Source organism: Ambystoma mexicanum, chromosome 6p, assembly GCF_040938575.1.
Source record: "Ambystoma mexicanum isolate Mex_15411 chromosome 6p, UKY_AmexF1_1, whole genome shotgun sequence".
NCBI classification, from domain to species: Eukaryota; Metazoa; Chordata; class Amphibia; order Caudata; family Ambystomatidae; genus Ambystoma; species Ambystoma mexicanum.
Window position 1 is genome coordinate 353,409,133 of NC_090935.1, and position 22,127 is coordinate 353,431,259.

Genomic DNA, 22,127 nt, shown 5'->3' on the forward strand with positions numbered 1-22,127 from the left:
AACTAAAATAAATTCGGGCAAAACGAGGGACGGTTCCGGTAAACGAGTGTGAAGGGCAGTGGCAGAGTTATATAATGTAATCCCTCAAATCTCACTGAGTGACAGGCGTGTGTTTGATGCATTGGTTGTCAGTGAGTCATCGCCCTGGCAGGTGGATAGTGCAGTTACTGAACGCCAGGGAGCGCTGTGACCAGCAGGAGCACGGGCGAGGGAGGGAGGGAGGTGTTCCTCTCGCGGCGCGCTTCTTGTTGCCGGTCGCCTTGGTAACGGGACGCGAGTGCGGTGTGCATCTGGCGGAGCAGGACTTCGGTGTGTACGTTGTTACCAGGGCGTCGCGTGCAGGGCTCTCCGCCACAAAAGCTCGCCCAACATGTCGGACATCATGTGTCAGTGGCTGAACGAGGAGTTGCGACTGTCTCGGCCTGTGGGTGAGTGGGAATCGGCGGCTCCTATCAGCGTTCACTGCCTGCTAGCACCGAGCTGTCACCAGATTGCAGGAGTTATAGACACCCACGCATTTAGCCAATGATATTATGGCTGCAGCTCCCCAATCCAAAATGTCCGGAAAGGTTGCCACTGGACACGAAAAAGGCATCGGAGACTCAAGTAAAGACCTCGCCCGTTGTCCTGGTTGCCTTATGGAAACGCAGAACTTGTTTGTTTCAGCTACCTCGCAGGTCAGGGGTCTGCTATCTTTGTTGATACGGGGTCACGTCCTTTGCTGTGTTGCATCCAGCAGAGCGCAAATGCACAGGCAGTTTCTAGACAATATAGCGCCCAGAACGAAACACTGCAACGCAGTACCGTACACCCCTCGTTGTAACCGGCCCACCCAGACATTAAAATCTAATTGCAATATAAGTAGGTTTGTTTTATTAAACTGTCATTAAACTACTTCAAGTAATAAGTGGACACGCCAAAGAAGACGCCTATATTTGAGAGAAAAAAAATCACATTACCTCATGTGCATGTTGTTTAAAGTAGGCTTCTAGATTTTAATTCGCCTTCAAGTATTATGTCACTAAAAGAGGAAGCATTAGTCTAGCAAATTGGCCACAAGAACCGAGAGCAGGTGGCCCCTGCAATATCCTGTCCTCTATACATTAGTAGCCATTATCTTTTTTTTTATAATAAACTAGTCCACCTTCGCTTGAAAGATAACATATCAGTACTTTACTGTTTTAATTCAAGTACTTTTACAGATATGGTATTTATAATGTAAACCATAAATCCTCCCACCCCACCCTCCGGGGGTTGTCCCTTCACTCCTTCAATGACAGCCTTTAATATACAGCCATAATTATCAATATAAGAACGCTACCCAACCATGCTCACTGAGGAAAAATATTGTGCTGACGTAAGAATTTTAGTATCACTCGTATTATTCAGAAGTATATTTACACCACCAGATTCCAAAAAAGAAAACACGTTTTTTTTGCTGTTCTGCTATCTGATAAACTGTAGCCACTCTTCGGCCATTAAACACTTTAGTAATGTTTTTATTTTTTATTTACTGAACCATTTCTCAGCACCTGTGAAAAAAAGCCATCTGCGGGGTTTGCGAGCCCAAGCTTTTTGATTTTTACTGTGCAAGGTATGTTGTTTTTTCTCTCCCAGAAAGTGAACTCTCCTAATCAGGCTTCACTTTCTAAATGCTCCATGCTGAAAAAGAAGAGCACACATGCTGTCTATCTGCTGGATAATGTTTACTAACCTTCCCGTAACTGCCATGTGGTTTTATTTATTTATATAGGTGTATAACGCACCGAAAGCCCACAGGCATTAGGGCGCATATATACACATGAAACCCGAAGATCAAGAACAAGTTGAAGCAAGGTCTTCCCGTGGGTAATTCAGTAAAACAATGACGTTTTCAAAAGTTTATGAAAGGAAGAGGGATTTGTTTCCTGTGGTATGTTCAAAGGCAGTGCATTCCAGGTGGAAGCCACCAGGACTGGAAAGGATCTGCCCCATTTGTCCGTCTAAATCTGCGGCAACAAAGAAGGCTAGTGTTGCAGACTCCTAGAGCCCTCTTGGGCTGATTTGTACCCAACCTGTCCTGAAGCTAGATGCGGGCTTTGTCATACAGGCATTTGTGTATTAAAGTTGCCACCTTAAATTGTATTTGGGTGGCCACTGGCAGCCAATGCATGTCTTTTCTAATGGTCTCTGCAGGGAACATCTTTCACTATGCGGATAGCATCATTGTGTAGAACCTGGAGCCTGTGAAGAACACTTTTACTTGCACCTGTTAAGAGTTCGTAAATCAGTCCTCTGCAAAATAATAGCTCAGGCTAGGGTGACAGTTATTTTCAGAGACAAAAGGTTTAATATGCCTAAGAAGCCTAAGGTGGTGTTGACCATTTTTTGCCACTTGGTTAGCATGTACATCTGCGCAAAGTCGCAAAGTGAGGATTCCAAATGGACACCAAGAGTTTTTAAATGTACAAGTGTTTGGATGTTACAATCCTCAATGTCCAAAACTGGAATGTCTAGGATCTAATTTAGTTCGTGCCTGGGATGAACCAAACATTAAGTGCTCCATTTTGGAATTGTTGAGGCACATCCAATGTGTAGCCATCCAGTGTTTCATAGCTTTGTAAGTATGGGTAAGATTAATACTGTCAATTTCTTTCGTAGACTTCGTCAAGCTCAAGTAACAGCTGAGTGTCATCAGTGTAATTGGTGAAATGCACTCCCATCTCAGTTAAAAGGTCACAGAGAGGCTTTATGTAGATGTTAAACAATGCTCACAACAAGTAGGTACCTTGAGGGACTCCACAGGATATGGGGGCATGGTCTGAGGTGGCATCATTCCATTGCACTATAGACCTCTGATTTATTTTAGGAAAGGGCTAATCCAGCACACAGGGTCTGTGAGCAGTTTACCTACAGAAGCAAGGGTGTTTAAAAGTCGCTCACGATCTAAGGCTGCTGATAAATCCAATAGTACCAGGCCCGGTTTTGCCTTTGTCCAAAATATTGAGCATGTGTTTGAAGATCTAGCAGAGCACTCTCCTTGTTATGTCCGGAACAGAACCCTGATTGCCTTACATGCAACTTGGAAGCACAGTCTAGATATTCTTGAAATTGGCCCGTTTCTATTTTTATAAGAAGTAGATATTAGTAATAGGACTAAGATTATTTGCTTCTTTTGGATTTAATCCTGCTTTGTTTACTAATGGGGTAACTGTAACTTCTTTTATAGAGTCCGGAACACGGTTGGGAATGAAAGATGCATTTACAAACCACACAAGAACAGGTCAAAACAGTTTTCTGTTTTCTAAAACCACTTTTGGAAGGAATACCATCTCCAAAACAAGAGGTGGGGTGCATTTCACCCAAAGCTGTTTCCATTTCAATCACTGAAATGGATTTGAATGTAAATTCTGTAGAGTTTTTACTTTTTCTTAAAATCTTGATGGCAGCCCGGTGGGTCAATACGTAGATCACATTTTTTTGTACAAGAATCCATAACTGTCTTTTTACAATTTTTTTCTCGTGTTGTAGTGCTTTTATCTGCAAAAGCTTGTTGAGTTCTCATACACTCTCTAAATTAGTTGGATTAAAAAGCTGTGCTTGTGCTTTAGGTTTCTCAAGTATTTTCTTTGGTGTTTTGAAAAGGTTTTTGGTTTTCTTCCGGGTGTTATCTATTTTCTCATTGAAATAATTTTTCTTAGTCTCGTAAATAGCAGATTTATATGATTTTTCATAATTTTTCCAAACTGTTGTACTAAGTGCATCTGAGTTGGTTTTCCGCCACTTTTGTGCCGCTAGTCTTTTTTCTTATCAAGGCCCGGTGTGAACCAAGCTTTGTGACCAATACTATCTCTTACTACTTTCCGCTTCATAGGGGCAATACGATCTAACATGTGTCTCATGGAAGTTATGTATTCTGTAGCTAGAGTGCAGGAGAGTCGGAGACTAGAGTAGATGCGAGTAGATTGTTAATACATTACTGTAGATCCGAAATGTCAATTTTCTTGTAATTCTCACTAAGAATAGTGTTAGGGGAATTCACTTGCTTTCTTGATATGTCTTGAAGCAGTATGCAAAACTCGATAAAAAGTGGTTGGACGAGATGCATGGTCTGGTACTAATGATGTTGATATCCAAATTCCGCATAACCACCCAATTCAAGGTATTCCCCTTGTTGAATGTGGGTTCACTGTTGTGAACTCGGAACTCAATGTTAGGGTTTTGTTCTAGAATTACAGTGTCTTTTTCAGCGATGTTACCTCGCCAGTGATTCTGGTAAAATTGAGCAGTTGTGTCTATTTAATGTCCCCAGTAACTGCAAAATTTCGTCATTGAAGTTGGGGGTTGTCCTTTGGAGGACGATAGAGGAGAATTACATTAATACAACTATTGTGTGTAGCATTTAGTTTGAGATGAAGCATATCACGCTAACAAGTGCTAGGAACTTCAAAGAGATGATACTCTTTCCTTGCCAAAATGGCAACTCTCCATCGTTACCTTGCTCACGGTTTCAGGATAGAGAACACGTATCCTTCAGGTTTTGCTAGATCGATTTTATGCCCGCTAGAATCTTTGAGCCATGTTTCTGTCAGACATAATATGTCAATGCTGTTATCTATTATGTAATCGTGAACATCAATGGCATGTCTGTTCAAAGATCTAGTGTTCAAGAGTGTGGCTTTAATAATCTTGTTGTCGTATCAAAAGGTAGAAGCAAGTTGGCATTGCAGTTAGCTTGATTTACCTTAGGTTAAATAGGGGCAGAGTTTTCAGAGTTATTTATTTCTGGTTTCATAGTTTTCAAAACCGAAGGTTCATTATGAGATTCATCAATTTGGTTGGTCATTAATTCAGCATGGTCACTTTTTGAGCTAATGTAGTAGGAGTTTTTGTGCCCTCAGAGAGCGAAGATCTGTCGGCTTTATGGTTCGTGATATTCGCATGATTCAGGGTCTTTTTGCTGCACATCGACCGGGACGGGAGATTTATCTAAAGTGGGGGAGTCAGAGTCCAGATTGGCAGTAAGATACTTATTTGCGAAGTTGGTGGCCAGGGGAGGAGGACAGATGCAAGTGTCTCTCCACCCACCGGACCGCAATATAAGCAGAAAATAAAGCAGCGTGGCTAAGAGAAGCAAAATCCCCATGCAACTTGAGTGTCAGGAGAAGATGGAGGGGAGCAGTGCAGCGCGGAAAGGCATGCAAGGCAGATGCAGGGTGCTCTCTGCAGCCGCCGGTGAAGTGAGGGGCGTGCAAACCCTGCGGCGAAGAAGGAGGAGCACGGGCGCCGAGGAAAAGGAGGGATGGAGCGAGTCTCCCCGAGCTGGAGCACGATGAAGGGAAGCTTTTTCATTCCTGGAGAGAAGAATAAATAAGCCGGGCCGGGAGCAGGAGGAGGAAGGGACATACAAGGGAGACCGCAAGGGTGAGCCCGCGGCACAATGCACCAGAGAGGAGGCAAGGAAGGATCAGGAGCAGCTCCTGTATACAGGCTTTGTGCACGTAAAGGGGCCTGATGCAAGGCTGTGCTAGAACGTGACAGCACCCCAATACCCAGGCGGGGAGCCAGGAGGACAACGCCCTGAGGTGACAGCGAAGAGGCTGGATTGCCCAAGTGAGGATACCAGGGGTGCAAAAATGGGCAGGAGGTAATCAGGAAAGAGCTGAGGGAGCGGAGAGGAGGATCCACCCACAGAACACACATAGTTCCAGGGGACTTAAAAGAAGCCTAGTGAGAATAACATTGAGACAAAGATGTGCGGAATTCAAAGCTGAAATACCTCAGAAGGTGGAAACTGTTTGACAACAGAGTGGAGACGAGGAAGGGTCGGGAGCGCAGTTCCAGAATACAGGCCTGGTGAGCACAAGGGGCCGCAGGTGAGGTGAGAAAAGCACAAGACTACGACCAAACACATAGGTGGGTGCCTACGAGGAATTAGCCCAGAGAAGAAAGGGATGTTGCCTGCTGCCATAGTGAAGATACCAGGAGTGTAACAGAGGCCAGTGGTAATCAGGAAAGAGCTGAGGGAGCAGTGAGGAGGATCCCACTCAGGCTAAACATGGGCCTGGTGATGGATATTGGGCTCTGTCAGAACTATCTAAACAGGGCAGAGAGGAAACGGAAATTAACCCCCCCCTTGAAGACGAAAATAGACTGGTTGGTGTCAAAGGAGGTGGGGGAAATCACAGGAAGGTACCAAACACCCAATACTGAACTTGTGTGTGGAAATTGACATTTGGTGTACCTCAGAGAGAATCCAGCAGTATCCACATGTTCAAAACAAGAGGGAAGGCCACACCGGCTGCCCAGAAAACTCCCCAGACGAGATGAGAGATGAGTATCAAATAGCTGTGGAGTTCGGAAACATCTACGAAGCAGGGGGGCCGATCAAAACCAATCGCCGCTAGGGAACAGAGAAGAAGGGGCAATGGCAGTAAGTAAAGAGGACATGCAAAGTTGGTTTGAAGAATTTCAAGACCAATTCATGGCCTCCTTTCAAACTCTGTTTGAGACTCTGAAAAAGGAAGTGAAACAGAAAAGGTAGTTAAAATTTTAGAGGAGGATACGGAGAAGAGTGACGTAGCTTTCCTCTCCCGTCTGTCACATAACTTGGCGATCCAGTGTGAGGATTTTGAAAAACGCTCACGGAGATCGAATATCAGGATAAATAATCTTTCAGAGTCAGTGGAGGATAAGGACTTGAGGGGGAACAATTCAATAACTGTTTGCTTAAGTATTAGCAGATAGCTCTGAACACTTGGTCCAGGTAGATCGTTTAAATTCGGCCTCACTACAAGGATGCCGGTCCGGTAACAACGGAACTGGTAAGCTTGCCCGTACCGTTGTTTCCAGACCGGCAAACTACGAGTTTGGCGAGCGGGTGCTTTTTCAGCTTGCCAGGTCTGACCTGGCGGGCGGAACGGCACCCGCTCGCCGAACTCGACAGATGCAACGGCACCATTCATGAATGGTGCCGGTGCATCTGACCTCCCCATTCCCTTGAGTCCAATGGGACTCAAATGGGAATGGGTAGTAATAATTACTGGCACCCGGCAATGGGAAATTACCGGGGCCGGAATGCCCCAGTAATTGCCCATTGCCGGGTGCCAGTAAATTCATGACTTAGACCGCCAATGTCATAATCAGGCCCATTGTGTTGGCCCACGAAGAGTGGTGGAGCCTGGTTGATGACCTAGAGATGTCTCAGTGGCAATAACCTCATACTCCCAGAAATAGCAGATTCTGCAGAAGGCGAGAACAGACGGAAAAGTGTGAATTAACGGCGAAGAAGTGCAGTTGTATCAAGACCTTGCACAATCCACACTTCTAAAGCAGAGGCAAATGGGCCAGGAGGTGAAATTCTTGGTGAAAAAGCATGTCCGATATAAATGGACATTTCACTTTGGTCTACTCTTTGCTTGGGGAGGGAGCCAACATAGAATTACGACCTGTGAGGAAGGTGAACTGATTTTGAACATGCAAGGGGAAAATGCGGACAGTCCAGGTGAACAATCAAGAGGAGACAGGGGTTATAGGAAGCGTGGAAATGGAATACCCTATCGAAGAAAGGCAAAGGGGGACATAAGACCTGAAGGAAGCGTGGGAACTGGATTGAGAGACACTTTAGCAAGCTGAACAAGTATAGAAGGGGAAACGATGATGTAACTTGAACCCTGGTAAAGGGGTAAAACTCATACACATATATAACAAAGATTGTGGCCTGAAAGGATTGGGGTGGGGCTTGGAATCGTACGTGGGGTTTAGTATTCCCCACAATGGCGGTACCGTTCCACCCCCAGCGCTCAGACCACGTGCTGCCTACATCCCTTCCCTCTTAGCCCATCCTGGTGCGCAGCAACCACCACCCCACAGATTCCTCCAGGGATGGGGGGTGCGCTGCCTGTGCCTCATGGTCCATCAGTTCTGAGATCAGGATGCCTCTCCACATTTATTACTCAAAGGCTCTTTTTCAGTGGTCCAATTTGGTCGGACCCTTCTCTGTCCCCAGTTTCCCATTTGACCCTCTATAGGGAAGGGTACATCTTACTCTCACTCCCATTCGGCATGCTCTCTCCTTCTCTGCAATCCACTCCAGTCTGTCTTACACCTCAGTCTTTCTTATGGGACGAACCACTAAGTTCGGGATTCTACATGAAATACAGCCACACAGCAGCAAATGATAAAACGCCCAAACCTGAGGTACCTCAATATATGGAGAAAGGCCCAAATTTGGCATTCAACAGAGAACTCGGTGACATTTGGATTGGAGATACAGCAGTGAGTGATAAGACGCCCAAATTTAAGGCACTCCTGTTCCCCCATGCTCCCTGTGCCCCACTGTCCATTAGTTCTGAGTTCGGGACACCTCTCTCTTCCCTCTTTTTTTTTTATCTAAGGATCTCCATCTAAGGTTTAATTAAGTCGGTCCATTTCTCTCCCCGGTTTCCAGTTTGACCCTCTATGGGGACGGTACATCTGGGCATCCTTCCCTTTCAGACGCTTCTCTGCTTTCCTGCACTTTACTCTGGTCCGGCCTACTCCCCAGTCCTTTTCAGTTGTGTGTTCATTTCATGGAGTGTGGGTGTTCTATAATTTTTTGTCCGGTTCTGAGTTGAATTGCCAGGTTTTTAGTAGTTTTCTGAATTTTAGATGCTCCTTCATGGTTTGTATCTCTCTGGGGAGGCAGTTCCAAGGTTTTACGGCTAGGCAAGAGAATGCTGACCTTGTGTATGGTTTCGGTTCTAGGCAGATGTCATTGCTTGATCTGTGTGTTCTAGTCGGTTGGTAGATGGATTGCTCTGTGTGTTATGCAAATAGTTTTGAAGGTGATTCATTTTGTGACTGGTAGCCAATGTAGCATTTCTAGCGCCGGAGTGATGTGGTCAGTTCGTGAGAGTTTGAGAAGTCTGGCTGCTGCGTTCTGTATACTTTGTGGTTTCTTCAGTAAATATTCCAGCATTCTGTGGTATAAACTGTTGGAGTAGCCAATCATGGACATGATGAGGGAGATGATGGCCAGCGTTTTGTCCGTGAAGGAGAGGAATGGTATAATATTTTTGATTGTGTGTAAATGGAAGAAGAATTTCTTGATTATCACGTTTACTTGCGGTCTACAGTTAGCTCGTTGTCCATTAAGATTCCCAGGTTTTTTTTTTTTTTACAACTTTGGATGGTGTGGGTGCTGTTCCCAGTTCAGTGGGCCATGCGATGTACTGGTTGCTTCCTTGGTTGTTGGATGTAATCATGATTTCCATCTTTCCGGGTTCATTTTGAGGTTGTTAGTGTTCATACATTGGTAGAGTTCTTTGAGACAGTCTATTAGCGTTGTGTTCTCCTCTTGTTCATCGCCGATTTTGTAGATGATTTGGGCTTCGTCTGCAAGTTGTAGCAGGTGAAGCTTTGTCTTTTGATGAGGTTGATTAGTGGCATCATATAGATGTTGAAGATGAGCGGGGATAGTGAGGATCCTTGTGGTACTCCACAGGTGGTATCCCTTGATGCAGTTTGAATGGTTTCATCCATACAGTTTCTGTTCTTTAAGACAAAGATTTAATCCAGAGCAGCCCCGTGTCGTTCACCCCTATTTCTTCTAGTTTCTTGATGAGGATTTTATTGCTGAGTGTGACGAATGCTGCGGTGAGGTCGAGTAGTATCAGTGCTGAGTTTGTGTTGGAGTCTGCGTTGGTCTTTAGGCCGTCCCCTATAGAGAGTAGCGCCGTCTCCGTCCCTCTCATGGGCATGACGCTGACTTGTGCCTGGTCCAGTAGTTGGTAATTTTCCAGTGTTTGTTCATAGACATAGGTCTCTAATAGTTTTGCTGGATAGGGAATGTGTGAGATCGGTCTGTACTTTGAGAGGTCTTCCACATCGCCTGTTGTGTCCTTAACTAATGGTTTGATGTATGCAGATTTGAAGGCTCGCGATACTCTCCCCATTGATAGTGAGAGGTTGTAGAGGTTTAAGTAGCATTCTGATGGTGTTCCCTGTGTGAGGATTGATTTATAGATGTATGGTGGCTAGGGGTCCATTGGGGAGACTGCCTTGTTGCTTTTTTTTCACCATGTAAAGTAGTTTTTCTCTTGACATTTGGTCAAAGCTTTTCAGCCTGTTCTGTGATCCCGTCGTGGGTAGGGGATGGAGCACGGTCTGGTTGATTGGTCTACTTTGTATGATCCAGTGTATGTCAGTGATTTTATCCTTAAAGTGATCTGCAAGATCATTGCATAATGTTTGAGAAGGTACCGGTGTGTTATTGCATACAGGGGGATTGCTCATCTCGTTAACGCTGTTGAATAGTTGTGAGTGTTGGTGGATTTTGTGATCTTGTTGTCGTAGTATTTCTTTTTGATTTTAAGAGTTTCCTTTTTGTATGTCCGGATTTGTTTATGATTATTCTTTTGGCATGGGTGTAGTTTTTACTCCATTCTTGTTCTATTTTCCGGTTAGTTTTTCACATTGAATTGAGGTGGAGTGTAAACCATCTTACCACTGCTTTCTTTAGTTATGGGATGAGGGTTTTTTCCACGTAGATGCTGTCAATTATTTTGGCAATCCATTTTTGGATTAGGTCCGTTTGTTTTTTTTGTTTAGGTCAGTTGCGTCCAAGGTTGTGATTGATGGTTTTGAGGATTCTAGTTGTTCTTCTAAGTTGCCACTTTTGACGCTAATCCAGTTTCTTTTCCAGATTGTGGGGAGCTTTTGGCCTTGTTTGGGTGCTTTAAATGGTAATTGGATCATGAATGGTATAATGAAGTATAGTATTTGTATTGGTGGCACAGTTGAGATCAGTTTATTGTTGGTGACGATTGTGTCAAGACTGTGTCCTGCTATGTGTGTCGCTCCTTTTACCATCTGGTGTAGTCTCATGGTCTTGTGCTGATTAGGTTGTGATTTCTGTGAGTTTGCGTTCTCTTCTTCGAACCATATGTTGAAGCCCACGAGGATGATCAGGTAATCATGTTTGATGGCCAGGTTTGAAACAGTTTCTACAAAGGTATCTATGAAGGTAGCGTTGTAGGTCAGTGGTCTATAGATGAGTATGAATGTGAGTTTAGTTTGAGGGTTCAATGTCATGTGAAGGACGAGGGATTCGCAGTTCAGGATGTTTACCGGGTGAGCTTTTTTTTTTCTTCAGGTATTCTTTCTAGGCTACTGCAAGTCCTCCTTCTCTTTTTCCTTTTCTGTTTACCTGTGTGCATTTGAAGTTGTCAGGTAGACCGTTGTGTAGTGTGACTTTGTAGTTTTCACCTAACCAGGTTTCTGTGACGAATAGGATGTCAATTCAACCGTCGAAGAGTAGATCGTAGGTCTCTGTAGCATGTTTGGATATCGATCTTGCGTTGATTAGATTGCAGTGTATTTTCTTCTTTATAATGTCCGGTTTTATTCTTGTTTCGTCTTTGTGTGATCTTGTTGGTGAGTTTCCTCATTATTCTCCAAATATAGGATTTGTTCCATTGCGTCTGTTTCATCATTGAGTGGATCAGCTAGGTTTTGCATCTGGGCAATGACTTCTTTGTCTCGTTGCTGTTAGCCCCCCTTTAGTTTTGGTGATGTATGGAATGAAGGTGTTGTTTCCCATCTTTCTCCTTCCGCTTGTCTCTGCCCTTTCCTTGTGCAGTCCTGGTATCCTGTCGGTGTGTCTAACTTTTCTGGTGGCTGTTTGTTGCTCTGGCGAGTTGTCCGTCAAGATGTATTTTGTTGGGTATAAAGATTTCAGTAATGTTTTAGAGTTTGTTCTATTTTCTGTTTTACTTATGGGCGTGTGTTCCGTTGCTGTGTTGGTATTTGGTGGACTGGTTAGGTTCCATTTCGTCTATCTTTTTTCCTAGTTTTCTCTCGCATCGTCCTGTTCTGTGGCGTGGCATATTCAGGTCTCAAGTTTTCTAGTTTTATTTTTATGAGGAAATCATCAACATGGGTTACAATTCACCTCACTACAGCATCTGGCATCACCGTGTGTGGGTTTATTCCAGCTATTATTGTACCCAAAGAGTTTTAATCCATTTTATATTGTTTTTTTCCAAAGATAATGTAAAGCTTATACTGGTTTCCTACCCCCACAGGAACACACCAATATCCTGAAGTCTGATCTATACAAGACCCTCGAATTTGAACGATACGTAGGTGTGTGTGTAGTTTATTCACCATTGAACCTTGTTTACACTCTTGTTCAACTTTCTTTGGTGAGCACATAGTTCCCATCCTCCACTGTGCTTTTGGATACTCAGTAGAGGGTTGCTATCAGTGCTATACATTGGATATATAAGGTTATGATCCTCTACAATTCCTAATGATTGCAGCAAAGATTCTAAAGATGCTAAGGGTAGCTGTTTTTTTTTTAACAAACACAGATTCCATATTTGCATCTGTTGGGATAGTGGGGATCCACAGGTTGGACTTTATACAGTCAAAAGGAAATTTTGAGAACACGCCCTGAAAATCAAAATATATTTTGTCAGTTGTCTTTTTCACATGTGGTGCAGGCAACTCCTAGTCCAACTTTTGTTTTACCAGATTATGAAATCCAGCAAATACCTCAGGATGACACATTTCATGGTTCTTCAGTAGACAAGTGGACAGATCGTTTAATGTCTGCATCAACTTTTAGGGAGTTTGATTCTGAGATAGATGAATCTTTATTTTTTGCTCAAAATATTACCTCATTCCCTCTCACCTCATAAATATCTTTTTCACCATTTGGGTATATGGCTTGTTGAGTAAACATCCACTCGGGGTTAGTATACGATTAATATATTTTAACCCCTTCCAACATTGTTTTATATTCCCAGTGATTGGGCAACCACCAACATGCAAAGAGCATTGAGCCAGCAGGGTAAATAAAAAATGGTCAAAAAATCCTGATGTCTCCAGCCCGCACATGCCAACCAAAGTTGCTTGGTTCATGACTACGAGATTTAATCCCCCTCTCGTACTCACTCGTGTTACACCACCCCAATTCCGTTGGTTGCCCTCGCTCCCCCCTTTTTTTTAGGCTATTGGTGATAGAACTGGATGTGGTACATACACAACCACATGCAGAGAGCTAGGGTCAGCCTCTCCTCTCTTCCCTCCCAGATAGGCGTTACACCACCCGCTGTCTACGGCCAGGCACCCCCCGGTAGGGATAGGGTGTCTCCCCAGAGGGCCAGAGCAGCTCACCATCTTGTGTCTCAAGTTGAATCTTGAATCACCATAATCCTTCTTGCCTTCACCTGCAAGTAGATCAATGTTTCCCCAGTGAACCTTTTGTCTGCATATAACAGCCCACAAGGCACTTGATCAAGGAAATGACATGTTCACTAATGCAAGGTGCTTAATGGTGAAAATATATTCTCTCTTCTATGATCAAGTTAGAACAATTTGGCCTCTAAGTATTAAATTACTTTGGTAAAATAAGCATTGAGGTGTCTTTGTTTTAACTCATCCAAAAACGGTTCATATGTACATCACTTTTAGCCAAAGGTTTTCTCAAGTTACGACCTCTTTGATGGGCTATTATTGGCGGCTGTTTAAAGAGGTTTATTTTTGTATGTTTTGGTTGCTAGATAGCGCTAAATCACCCCTTTTAAACTGAAACTACTGCATTTGCACCCAGCTGGAAGGGAGATGGAATCTGAGCAGGGACACAAAGCTTGTAGGTGTTGCTTGCTTATTTGCCCACCCATTGAATGCTAATGAAATGCTATCTCTGTAGCCATTCCCACCCATTCACTTCACGCCCTTTCTTGCACAAAACACATCCTCCTGGAATCTCCTTGAGCTAGCTTTATCAAAGGGCAACATCAAATGTAGTGCTGCATTAGCCATTCTGTGTTATTTCAAAACTGTCTTCTGAGAGGTTAATGACTTAATTTGAGTTTTAAATATGCTGCTGGTATAATAAAATATCTAAACCAGTGTGCCGATAACCACTTGATTTAAGCAGTTTTTATGTCCTTCCCTGTAGGCCTGGTAGAACAAGAATTAGCCATCAGTGTTGGCTTGCATGTAGGTATTAGTCAGGCACTGCTATTTTATGCCAGAAGCTCAGAATATTTTGGCAATGCTACCATAAATGGCCAATTGGCACCATTACAGCAGTGCTTGGCAAATGCCTGTTGCATGCCCACACAAAAGCCAAAACTGTTGGTCTTGCCAATGCTTGCTGTCCTTCTGTGCTCTCCTAACCTGAACTTGCTTGTACAAATAGGTGCGTGGATACATTCTCTGCGTGTTTCCCTGCACCACATCTCAATTACTTAGGTAACTGTTAAATACCTCCAAAACCTACTTACTTATCATTGAGGCATTTGGGACACTTCTCATAATCCTGATACAGTACTCGGTGTTGCTTTCCAGTGGTGCTTGCTCTAGATTGCACTTTAAGTGAAATGACATTAATGTACAGTTAATTTCCTCCCCCTTTCAAGGGGTCATACTTGCTTAACACAGCCATCTGGATTAATGGTGTCTCTATTTTTGTTTCTATAAGTACAGAAATGGTTGATTTTCAAGCACCCATTATTTCATCATACTAATTTATTTGGAAATAATTATTTTTCATAAAATACAATTTATATCCATAGAAATACAAGACAAGAAGTAAAGGACACTACCACTTAGTCACAAGAAATGGGGAGGAGGTTTCGATTATATAATACCTTTCAGAAAAAAAAGTGATCGTCACTATTCTGGATTTTATTGGATGGTGGTGGCTAGCTAGGGGAGAATGGGCATCACCTGGAATGCTGGTTTTCCATAGAGGCTGCAGAGATGACCTCCGTTTGAAATGAAATCAGCAGTCTATACTGGGAACCTATGCAGCAGCTTAAGTGACCCTTAAGACTGAGAAATACCAAGCCTATAGGGTCCAGACTGATCTCCAAAAATAAGAAGACCATTTAAATTGTAAGTACTCAGCCCTACTATAGCTCCAGATTACCCTATATTCTAAGTCCCTGGGTACGTGGGTGGCCTGGTAGAAACAAGGGCATACTAGCTTTAACAGGGTAACGGGGGCAGTGTAAGATTGTAAGATAAGATAGCACTGCGTTCTCTATTTGAAACTGAATGCAAGTTAGATTTCCTTTCAATAAAGCCCAATGCATTTTTGTGTTGCAAAGCACAGTTTAAAATGGATAGCATTTTGTGCAACTTAAATGCACATTGAATATGTAGAATTGTACCAAATTAAAACAAAATCTGCCTGTCCTACTGGCATAGTTGTTGATGCGAGCTATGGCACATTTATGATGCTCCTTCACCTTGCATATTATAATCGAATTGAGATCAAAAACAAAAAAACTTGCCACCCAACGAGCAATCATACATAAAATGTACAGGATATTTTGATGAATACCCATCATTAAGTTTTACAAACAGAAAGTTGTACTGATCCTGACATACAGAGCAGAGACCTCCCTCTGCTTTTCATGGAAAGAGTTGTCGCTACTTGAGGATATGTTTTGGAAGAAAATTCTACGAGTACCCAACTGTGTACCAATCACTATCATTTGACATGAATTGGGGTGAATCTTAATCTACACAATAGTCGTATGGAAAGCCTTGTCTCTATTTCGCAAGTTCATCATGTTAACTCATTGAGCCAATTTCAAATATTAGAAACCGATGAGAAAAGCAACCTAGATTGGGAGCAAAAATCTTGGGCATCTCAGTGCCACGCAATTTCGGATGAAGCAAACCTATCACTAGAGATACTCGTACACAACCCTGACGCTGCAAAATAGAAACCTTGGCTTTGGGGTTGGTGGCAAACGCTATCAAACAAATTGCGATACAAGCTTTATGAAAATGCTGCATATCTCCTAATCTGTGGCGTCTTATGACACATTCCTGAGGTGGGGGCTTACTGCTCCAAGCTGAATCCAGTTTACAGATGCAGAAATGCAAAATGTTCAAACTAACAAAATACAGTGTTAGTGAAAGTAATGGACATTTGAATGGGGTTTCTTTTCTTCATTTAAACTTTGCATCATTTTTAGTTACATACATTGCAAGATATAATTTTGTTTTTAAACAAATGCAATGTTATTTTGTAAATCACTATTACATTTTTCTCTGTGCTGGACACGGGAACATGGCACCATGGTGAAATCCTGGAACTGGTCATTGTTTCTGGCAATCCCAAATAAATGTTCTGGGGCCTGCTGAGCTCTTTTGCTGGTAACCACACTCCATGTGCCTGGGCCTTACCCTTTTTAGATGTAACCATGTTCCTATTTCAACAAATAGTTTCTGTGCTCCTGCTTTTCCTTGGCACCGATTGCTCTAAATGATTAGTCTTTGGAATTATCTTTTGGGCAATGCCTCTTTTGCTCTTTTGAAACACTTTCTGTTCTCAGTTTATTTTAGGAAATTGATCTTCGGTTCCCAATGTTCTTATTGCATAATCGGGTGCTGTAAACAGGATAGAGCAGTTTATCGAGACTAGTCAGTATAATTTAGATTCATTAAGAGAAAGCAAATATCAATTAAGTGCTGTAGTTTGTGCTTTATTACTTCGTAAGAAGGTGGGAATTGTCTGTGTGTGCTGCCAAACCTCACCCAGAGGAAAGCTGAGCATGTGCCCATGCGCACAGCTTAAATGGAACAGTGGAGGGCTGAAGGTAGGACTCGGACAACTTCGCCTGCTTAACATACAAGATTGATTAGCGCAAAAAGTAAGTACCTCTACTAGCCCTATTGCTGCTCTCTCCCAAATCTCATTACATCATTCTTGTATTTATATTAGTTAAAGTAACTCTAACAAAAAATGCTAAATGGGCCCGATTGGTCAGACGGTGTGGTGCTGTAGGTGTGGGTAGCATCTCTTCCTCCTGGTTGGCTGAGTAGCTGACGGACGTCAAACATCTTGTGCTCCATGCAGGTCAGGGTCCGGTCACTGTGGTCACTACCTAAGTTAATATGTTACACACTAAATAACAAATTATTTAAAACATTTTATGCTACTTGTCACATTTCTACATAAATCACACACAATGATTATTGTCAGTACAATTGGGTCATTCGTGGCTTTAATTGAAGGCCTTGACCTTTATTGTGCATGTAAAAGAATCAGGCTATGTTTCGCATCTCTTCTAGGTTTCAAACCCATTAGTACAAGTAAAAACATATATAGTAGTAAAAATGCTTAAGGTTAGTAGTGGGTGTGTTGGGTGGGTTTCGCAGCACAGGCGAGGGTCTGGCACTTGAAAGAAATACCTTACAGCGGGTGCAGGGTCAGGATGGCAATAAATTGTTCTAATGGGGGTGGGTGGCTTGCACATGCCAGTTCTCAGACGAACAGTGATCTCAGAGGAAGAAAACTGTAGCATATTGATTGTTGCAACTTTCTCCAGCTTCAGCGTGAGAATGGAAGCGCAGAGCTTTCCTTCGCAGGGGGAGTGCAAGGGTGGGGGCCAGCCAGCTGCCTGCGCGCCTTGTGTGTGTGTCTCTGTCCTTGGCTGCTGCGATGGAAGGGGAGCTGAGCATTGCTGTACTATTGAGGCCTGTTTACCCAAGATGGAGTCGAAAGGAGGCACAAATGATGGATGCCCCGTGTCTTGCTCAGTAGTCCCATCTATGTAGCAGTCAACCGTGGTTAACTTTACATAAGGGCAAGGGGCAATCCCACTACCGGAGGCACGCGGTCCAAGCCTTGTACTGAGGAGTGTACGACGCGAGAGGGGCCTGAGGACCCCTCGCTCCTATACATTCCCCCCTTTCGTTACATCTAAAGTAACAAACTACTGTATCTCGTTCTTTCCGTTCTCCCTTCGGTAGCGCTCAGCTTCAGCCACAGCCTCATCCCAAGCAGGTGTACCCTTTATTGGCATCCATGCTTTGCACACACTTCTTAAGCTGTTACCTCTTCTTGCGTATTCTTCTGGGGTGACCATTAAGTATATCCCTCCATCCCCATCTAAATCTATTCAAACCTCGTTATACCACAGCAAGTTTTTTGGTTCTCTAATGGTAGTGTAATGTAGATTATCGACCACGTCCCCATACTCTCTATAGATGGCAGTCATCCTATACTGTGGTGTGGTGTATTCTCCGGTTTGTACTTGGGCATCTATCATGGTAGCCATCGTTGTCTGTCGGCCCACGGTTACCATCATCATTGCTGAATTGGGCATATTATTTTCACAGCATCTTAGTCCCAGTTGGCACACACAGAATATTAGGAGAAGAAAGACTATGATGGGACTGAGTGTCTTTGCTGCGATGTTCACCCATGATGGTATCCAGCTGAACAGATCGTCAAACCATGTGTTGTTGTCTACTCCACCTTCTGCTCTCATTCTTTCTCCTAAATTATGCACTGCTGTTATGTGACAGTGTCCCGTTATCAGCATCGGAAGTTGGTACGAACGTGCAACACGCCCCCCCAATGTTTTTGCAAACACCACCGTCCATCCCCGTGATAAGATCTAAGACATATCTGTTTTGCATCGTCATCAGGCGCAATGCTCGGAGCTCTATTTTTATGATGTTGAATCCTTCTTCAGTGTCGTTGGCCAGCTGGATGAGCTCCCAGCGTGTTATCTGCAGCCATTTCGCGTTTGCCCTTGCTTGAACGCCTGGTGCTAGGAACGATGCAAAGAATGTTTCAGCAGATGAGAACAGCTTATACTGTTGTGGGATTTTAGCTAGGAGTTCTGACGATTTGGATGAAATATAATTGGATCTTTTGCTGCGTGACAACTTGGTTTTCAAAGTTTCTTCTGACAATAGTTCGTATGCTGGGGGCTCTGTGATTGTCTCATCGGGCGCTGTTGATGGTTCAGTCGATTGGCCTGCTGTAAACTGAACATGGCTCTCTGGTATCACCATTAGTGCTGAGTGAAGTGTGGCTAGGGCACAAGTGCCCCTCCAGGATGCTGGGAGATGCAGGTAAGCTCGTTTGCCACAGATCCAGTATATGTCCATTAATGCAGCAGTGCCTTTTTTCATAACTGGCATTATTAAAGTCTTATTGCACTGCTGCACGGTTCCCATGTCACCTTCCCTTCTCCATGGAAGCAAAGTTTGTGCGGTATTTCCTTTTGAATCTTTATGGGTCTCCCCAGGGGTGTGACCCATGTCAGCTTGGTGATATGCTGTGACCAGATGGGGATGCACGTTTCTTTTGCCCATTCGTATGTTTCCTCTGGCAGCCCTCGGAGGCCCTCAGCTTTGCATTCAATCGTTTCATCATGCCACTTGTCATCTGCATATCTTGTCCCTTTTATAATGAAAAATGGCTCCTGGAGCAGATTACTCCTTGTCGTCTGCTGGTGCAAGTTTGTTCGTTTTCCAATTTTTCCATAGTGACTGTGTGTGCTTGGAATGTCTTTTTTATTCTACACAGCATTAGATGAATCAAACATTGGGCCTCAGACAAAGGTACTTCCTGTTGAATTAACATTTTTGGGCTTCCAGTTGCATGAGGAATAAGTGAGCACACGTAACAACTTTCATTACTTGCTTGCTTTGTTGCGATGTTCATGTCTGAATACCATTTGTTTGATTGGTCAGGGTGTCGGGGGTCCTCTATTTCATCTAATCCCAGGTTATGATAAATATTGTATCTGTTTTTTCCCACCCCCCTTTTTCTCCTCCTTCTGTTTTTTAATTGGGTACCAACTCGTGGATATTGCAGCGGGAATATTGTAGACCATGCTTCATCTATGTTGTTCATGGTGACATGTCAGTAGTGGTTTCTGGCGCAGTGTGTGTACGCATGCTTGTATTTCTGGAATTAGTTAACCGATAGAGCTTGGATGGAATGTAAATGATGATTACTATTTCCTTGGCTCCAGTATTATTCAACAATGGAATAGCAGTTTTGTTTACGTGCAGTTGTACAAGGGGCAACGTTATATTTTTACTATTCAATTCAATGTTATAAGTGTCCTTCAAAATAGCCGTTGCTTCAGTCCATATTAGTTTAGACCCTGGTTTTGTCATATCAGTTCCGCTCCCCCCTTTGTTCATTTCATTTGCCACATATAAAACAACATTATACCAAATAAGATAAAACATCATTATTGCAAATAGTATGGCAGCATATTTTATAACACATTCCAAATTATTTAATCTACTGGCCCTAGTGGCATCCCTATTTCTATCTAACATTTCAGCTTGCTCAGCCATTTCGTCGCATTGGCTCATGTTGAACCTATGTGGGCAAAACAAATTCGTTACGTCATATGAAAAGAAACATAATTGGAATTGTTCATTCTTTTTCATTTCTTTACTCAGTTAGGCATTTGACAATTCCTTTTCATTTCATCATGGAATAAATGAGGAAAAAATAGAAAAAAACACGATTTATATGACATGAAAAGAAAGAAAAAGAGAGAGAGAAAATATGTAAAACCTTTGCTTTTCCCCTATGCTTTCCCTGTCTAAGTTGCAATTTTCATCATGTCAACCTGTGCCAGCGATGGCATCCACAAAGCCCGTTTCATTTTGGGGAGGTGTAACACTGGGTGCCCTTCTCACGTCTGAGAGGTGCACCCAGTACTTTAACCCCGTAACTTTAACTGCAGTTGGGGTGCTGTACACCACTGTGTATGGACCATGAAATCTTGGTGAATTCCACCTTCTTACAAAATTTCTAACAAGAATCTGCTCCCTTGGCATTAAAGGCCCTTCCGGGCTGTCTGCTGTCGGCACGGAGGTGTCTGTTGCTACATCTTCAGTAAATGGTGAAACAATTTGTTTTGCTATGCTGCGTACTGCGCGCGTTAGCTGTGTTCGGTATTCCTTAAACTCTTCTCCCAGCACTGTGGCAGCCCTGTGCGCATCAGACGCTCTCCTAACAGGGGAGAGCGGTGTGTGCATTCTCCTTCCCGTCACGATTTCATGCGGGCTTAAATGATGATCCTTGCATGGTTGGTTTCTGAGTTGGAACAGTGCTAGGGGCTGTCAATATACCCAATTGTTTTTTCAACGTGCTGCATAATTTCGATAAATTACTTTTGATCCTCTCCACAACTCCATTGGCCATTGGATGATAAATCGAACATAATTTGTGTTTCACCCCCAGAAGGGAGGTTACTACTTTGAAGAGGTCATTCACAAAGTGCGTGCCGTTGTCTGAACGGATCATGTCACAGATTCCCCACCGGGAGACCGGGAGAATACTTCTCGCACAAGGAACTTGGCAGCACATTTTACATCAGGATGGGGACAGGGGCCCGCTCCACCCACCGTGAAAAAAGGGCATACCACCACAATCAAGTATCTTGCTCCGTTACATCTTTCTCCCATATCGGCGTAATCGATATGTAGTTCTCTAAATGGACCTGTAGGGCGTGGCAAAGTGCCTAGCAGGGTTCGTAATGTCATTCCTGAATTGTAAGTTTGGCATGTAGTACATTCAATCACAAATTTAGACAAATATTCGTGTAGATTAGGAACAAACCAATCCTCTTGAATATCTGAGGCAATGTGGTGTTTTGCAACGTGAGCTGGGAAATGCAGTTGTTGGAATGCTACTTCTAATAATTCTAAGGGCATAACTACCTTGCCTGTTGTTTCCTGTCTCCAAATGAGATCTGTAGCTGATTGCTTACACCCTCGTTTGCCCCACAACTCCTGCTCTTCTGGTGGGGCCCTTCTCTGGAGTTCTATCAACTGTGCTATGGGCGTGTTATTGTATGCATCTGCTGGTTGTTCTGCTGTGGTTGTTTTTACAATGTACTCTGATGTTGGTGTCTTATTGAAGTACGAGGCTTCTTTCGCTGCCGCGTCGGCTGCCGCGTTCCCCAATGAGACGGCGTCTGTGTTATGGGTATGGGCTATGCATTTAACCACCGCTACTACCGAAGGTTCTGCTAAAGCTTCTATTAGTTTATTTAGCACCGTGGCATGTTGTACAGGGGACCCGTCTGCTCTTCTGAACCCTCTCCTTCGCCAACGTGATATCCCTGAGTGAACTGTGGTGGTGACATGAGCTGAGTCTGAATATATGGTCACGGCACAATCTTTGGCTGTGTGTAACGCACTGATTAGTGCAGTCAGTTCGGCTGCTTGTGCAGAGTAGTGTGAGGGGAGGCGTTTTTGAACAATCACTTCGTATGTGTCTTCTTCCATGCGCACTACCGCCATCCCCACATGTTTCTCTCCTGTCTGAGTTTATGGATGCTGACCCGTCTATAAAATAAAATTCTCCTTCT

General features: G+C 43.5%; 1 protein-coding gene across 3 annotated transcripts in view; it reads left to right on the top strand.

The window, feature by feature from the left end:
* Positions 1 to 249: 249 nt before the first annotated feature.
* SPEF2 (sperm flagellar 2) overlaps positions 250 to 22,127 on the top strand; it is a 1,748,369-nt gene continuing 1,726,491 nt past the window's right edge. For all 3 annotated transcript variants that reach the window (XM_069627121.1, XM_069627123.1, XM_069627122.1), the window contains exon 1: positions 250 to 428. In XM_069627121.1, coding sequence (XP_069483222.1) covers positions 371 to 428 — 58 coding nt within the window. In that variant the 5' untranslated portion in view covers positions 250 to 370. The remainder of the gene's footprint in view (positions 429 to 22,127) is intronic.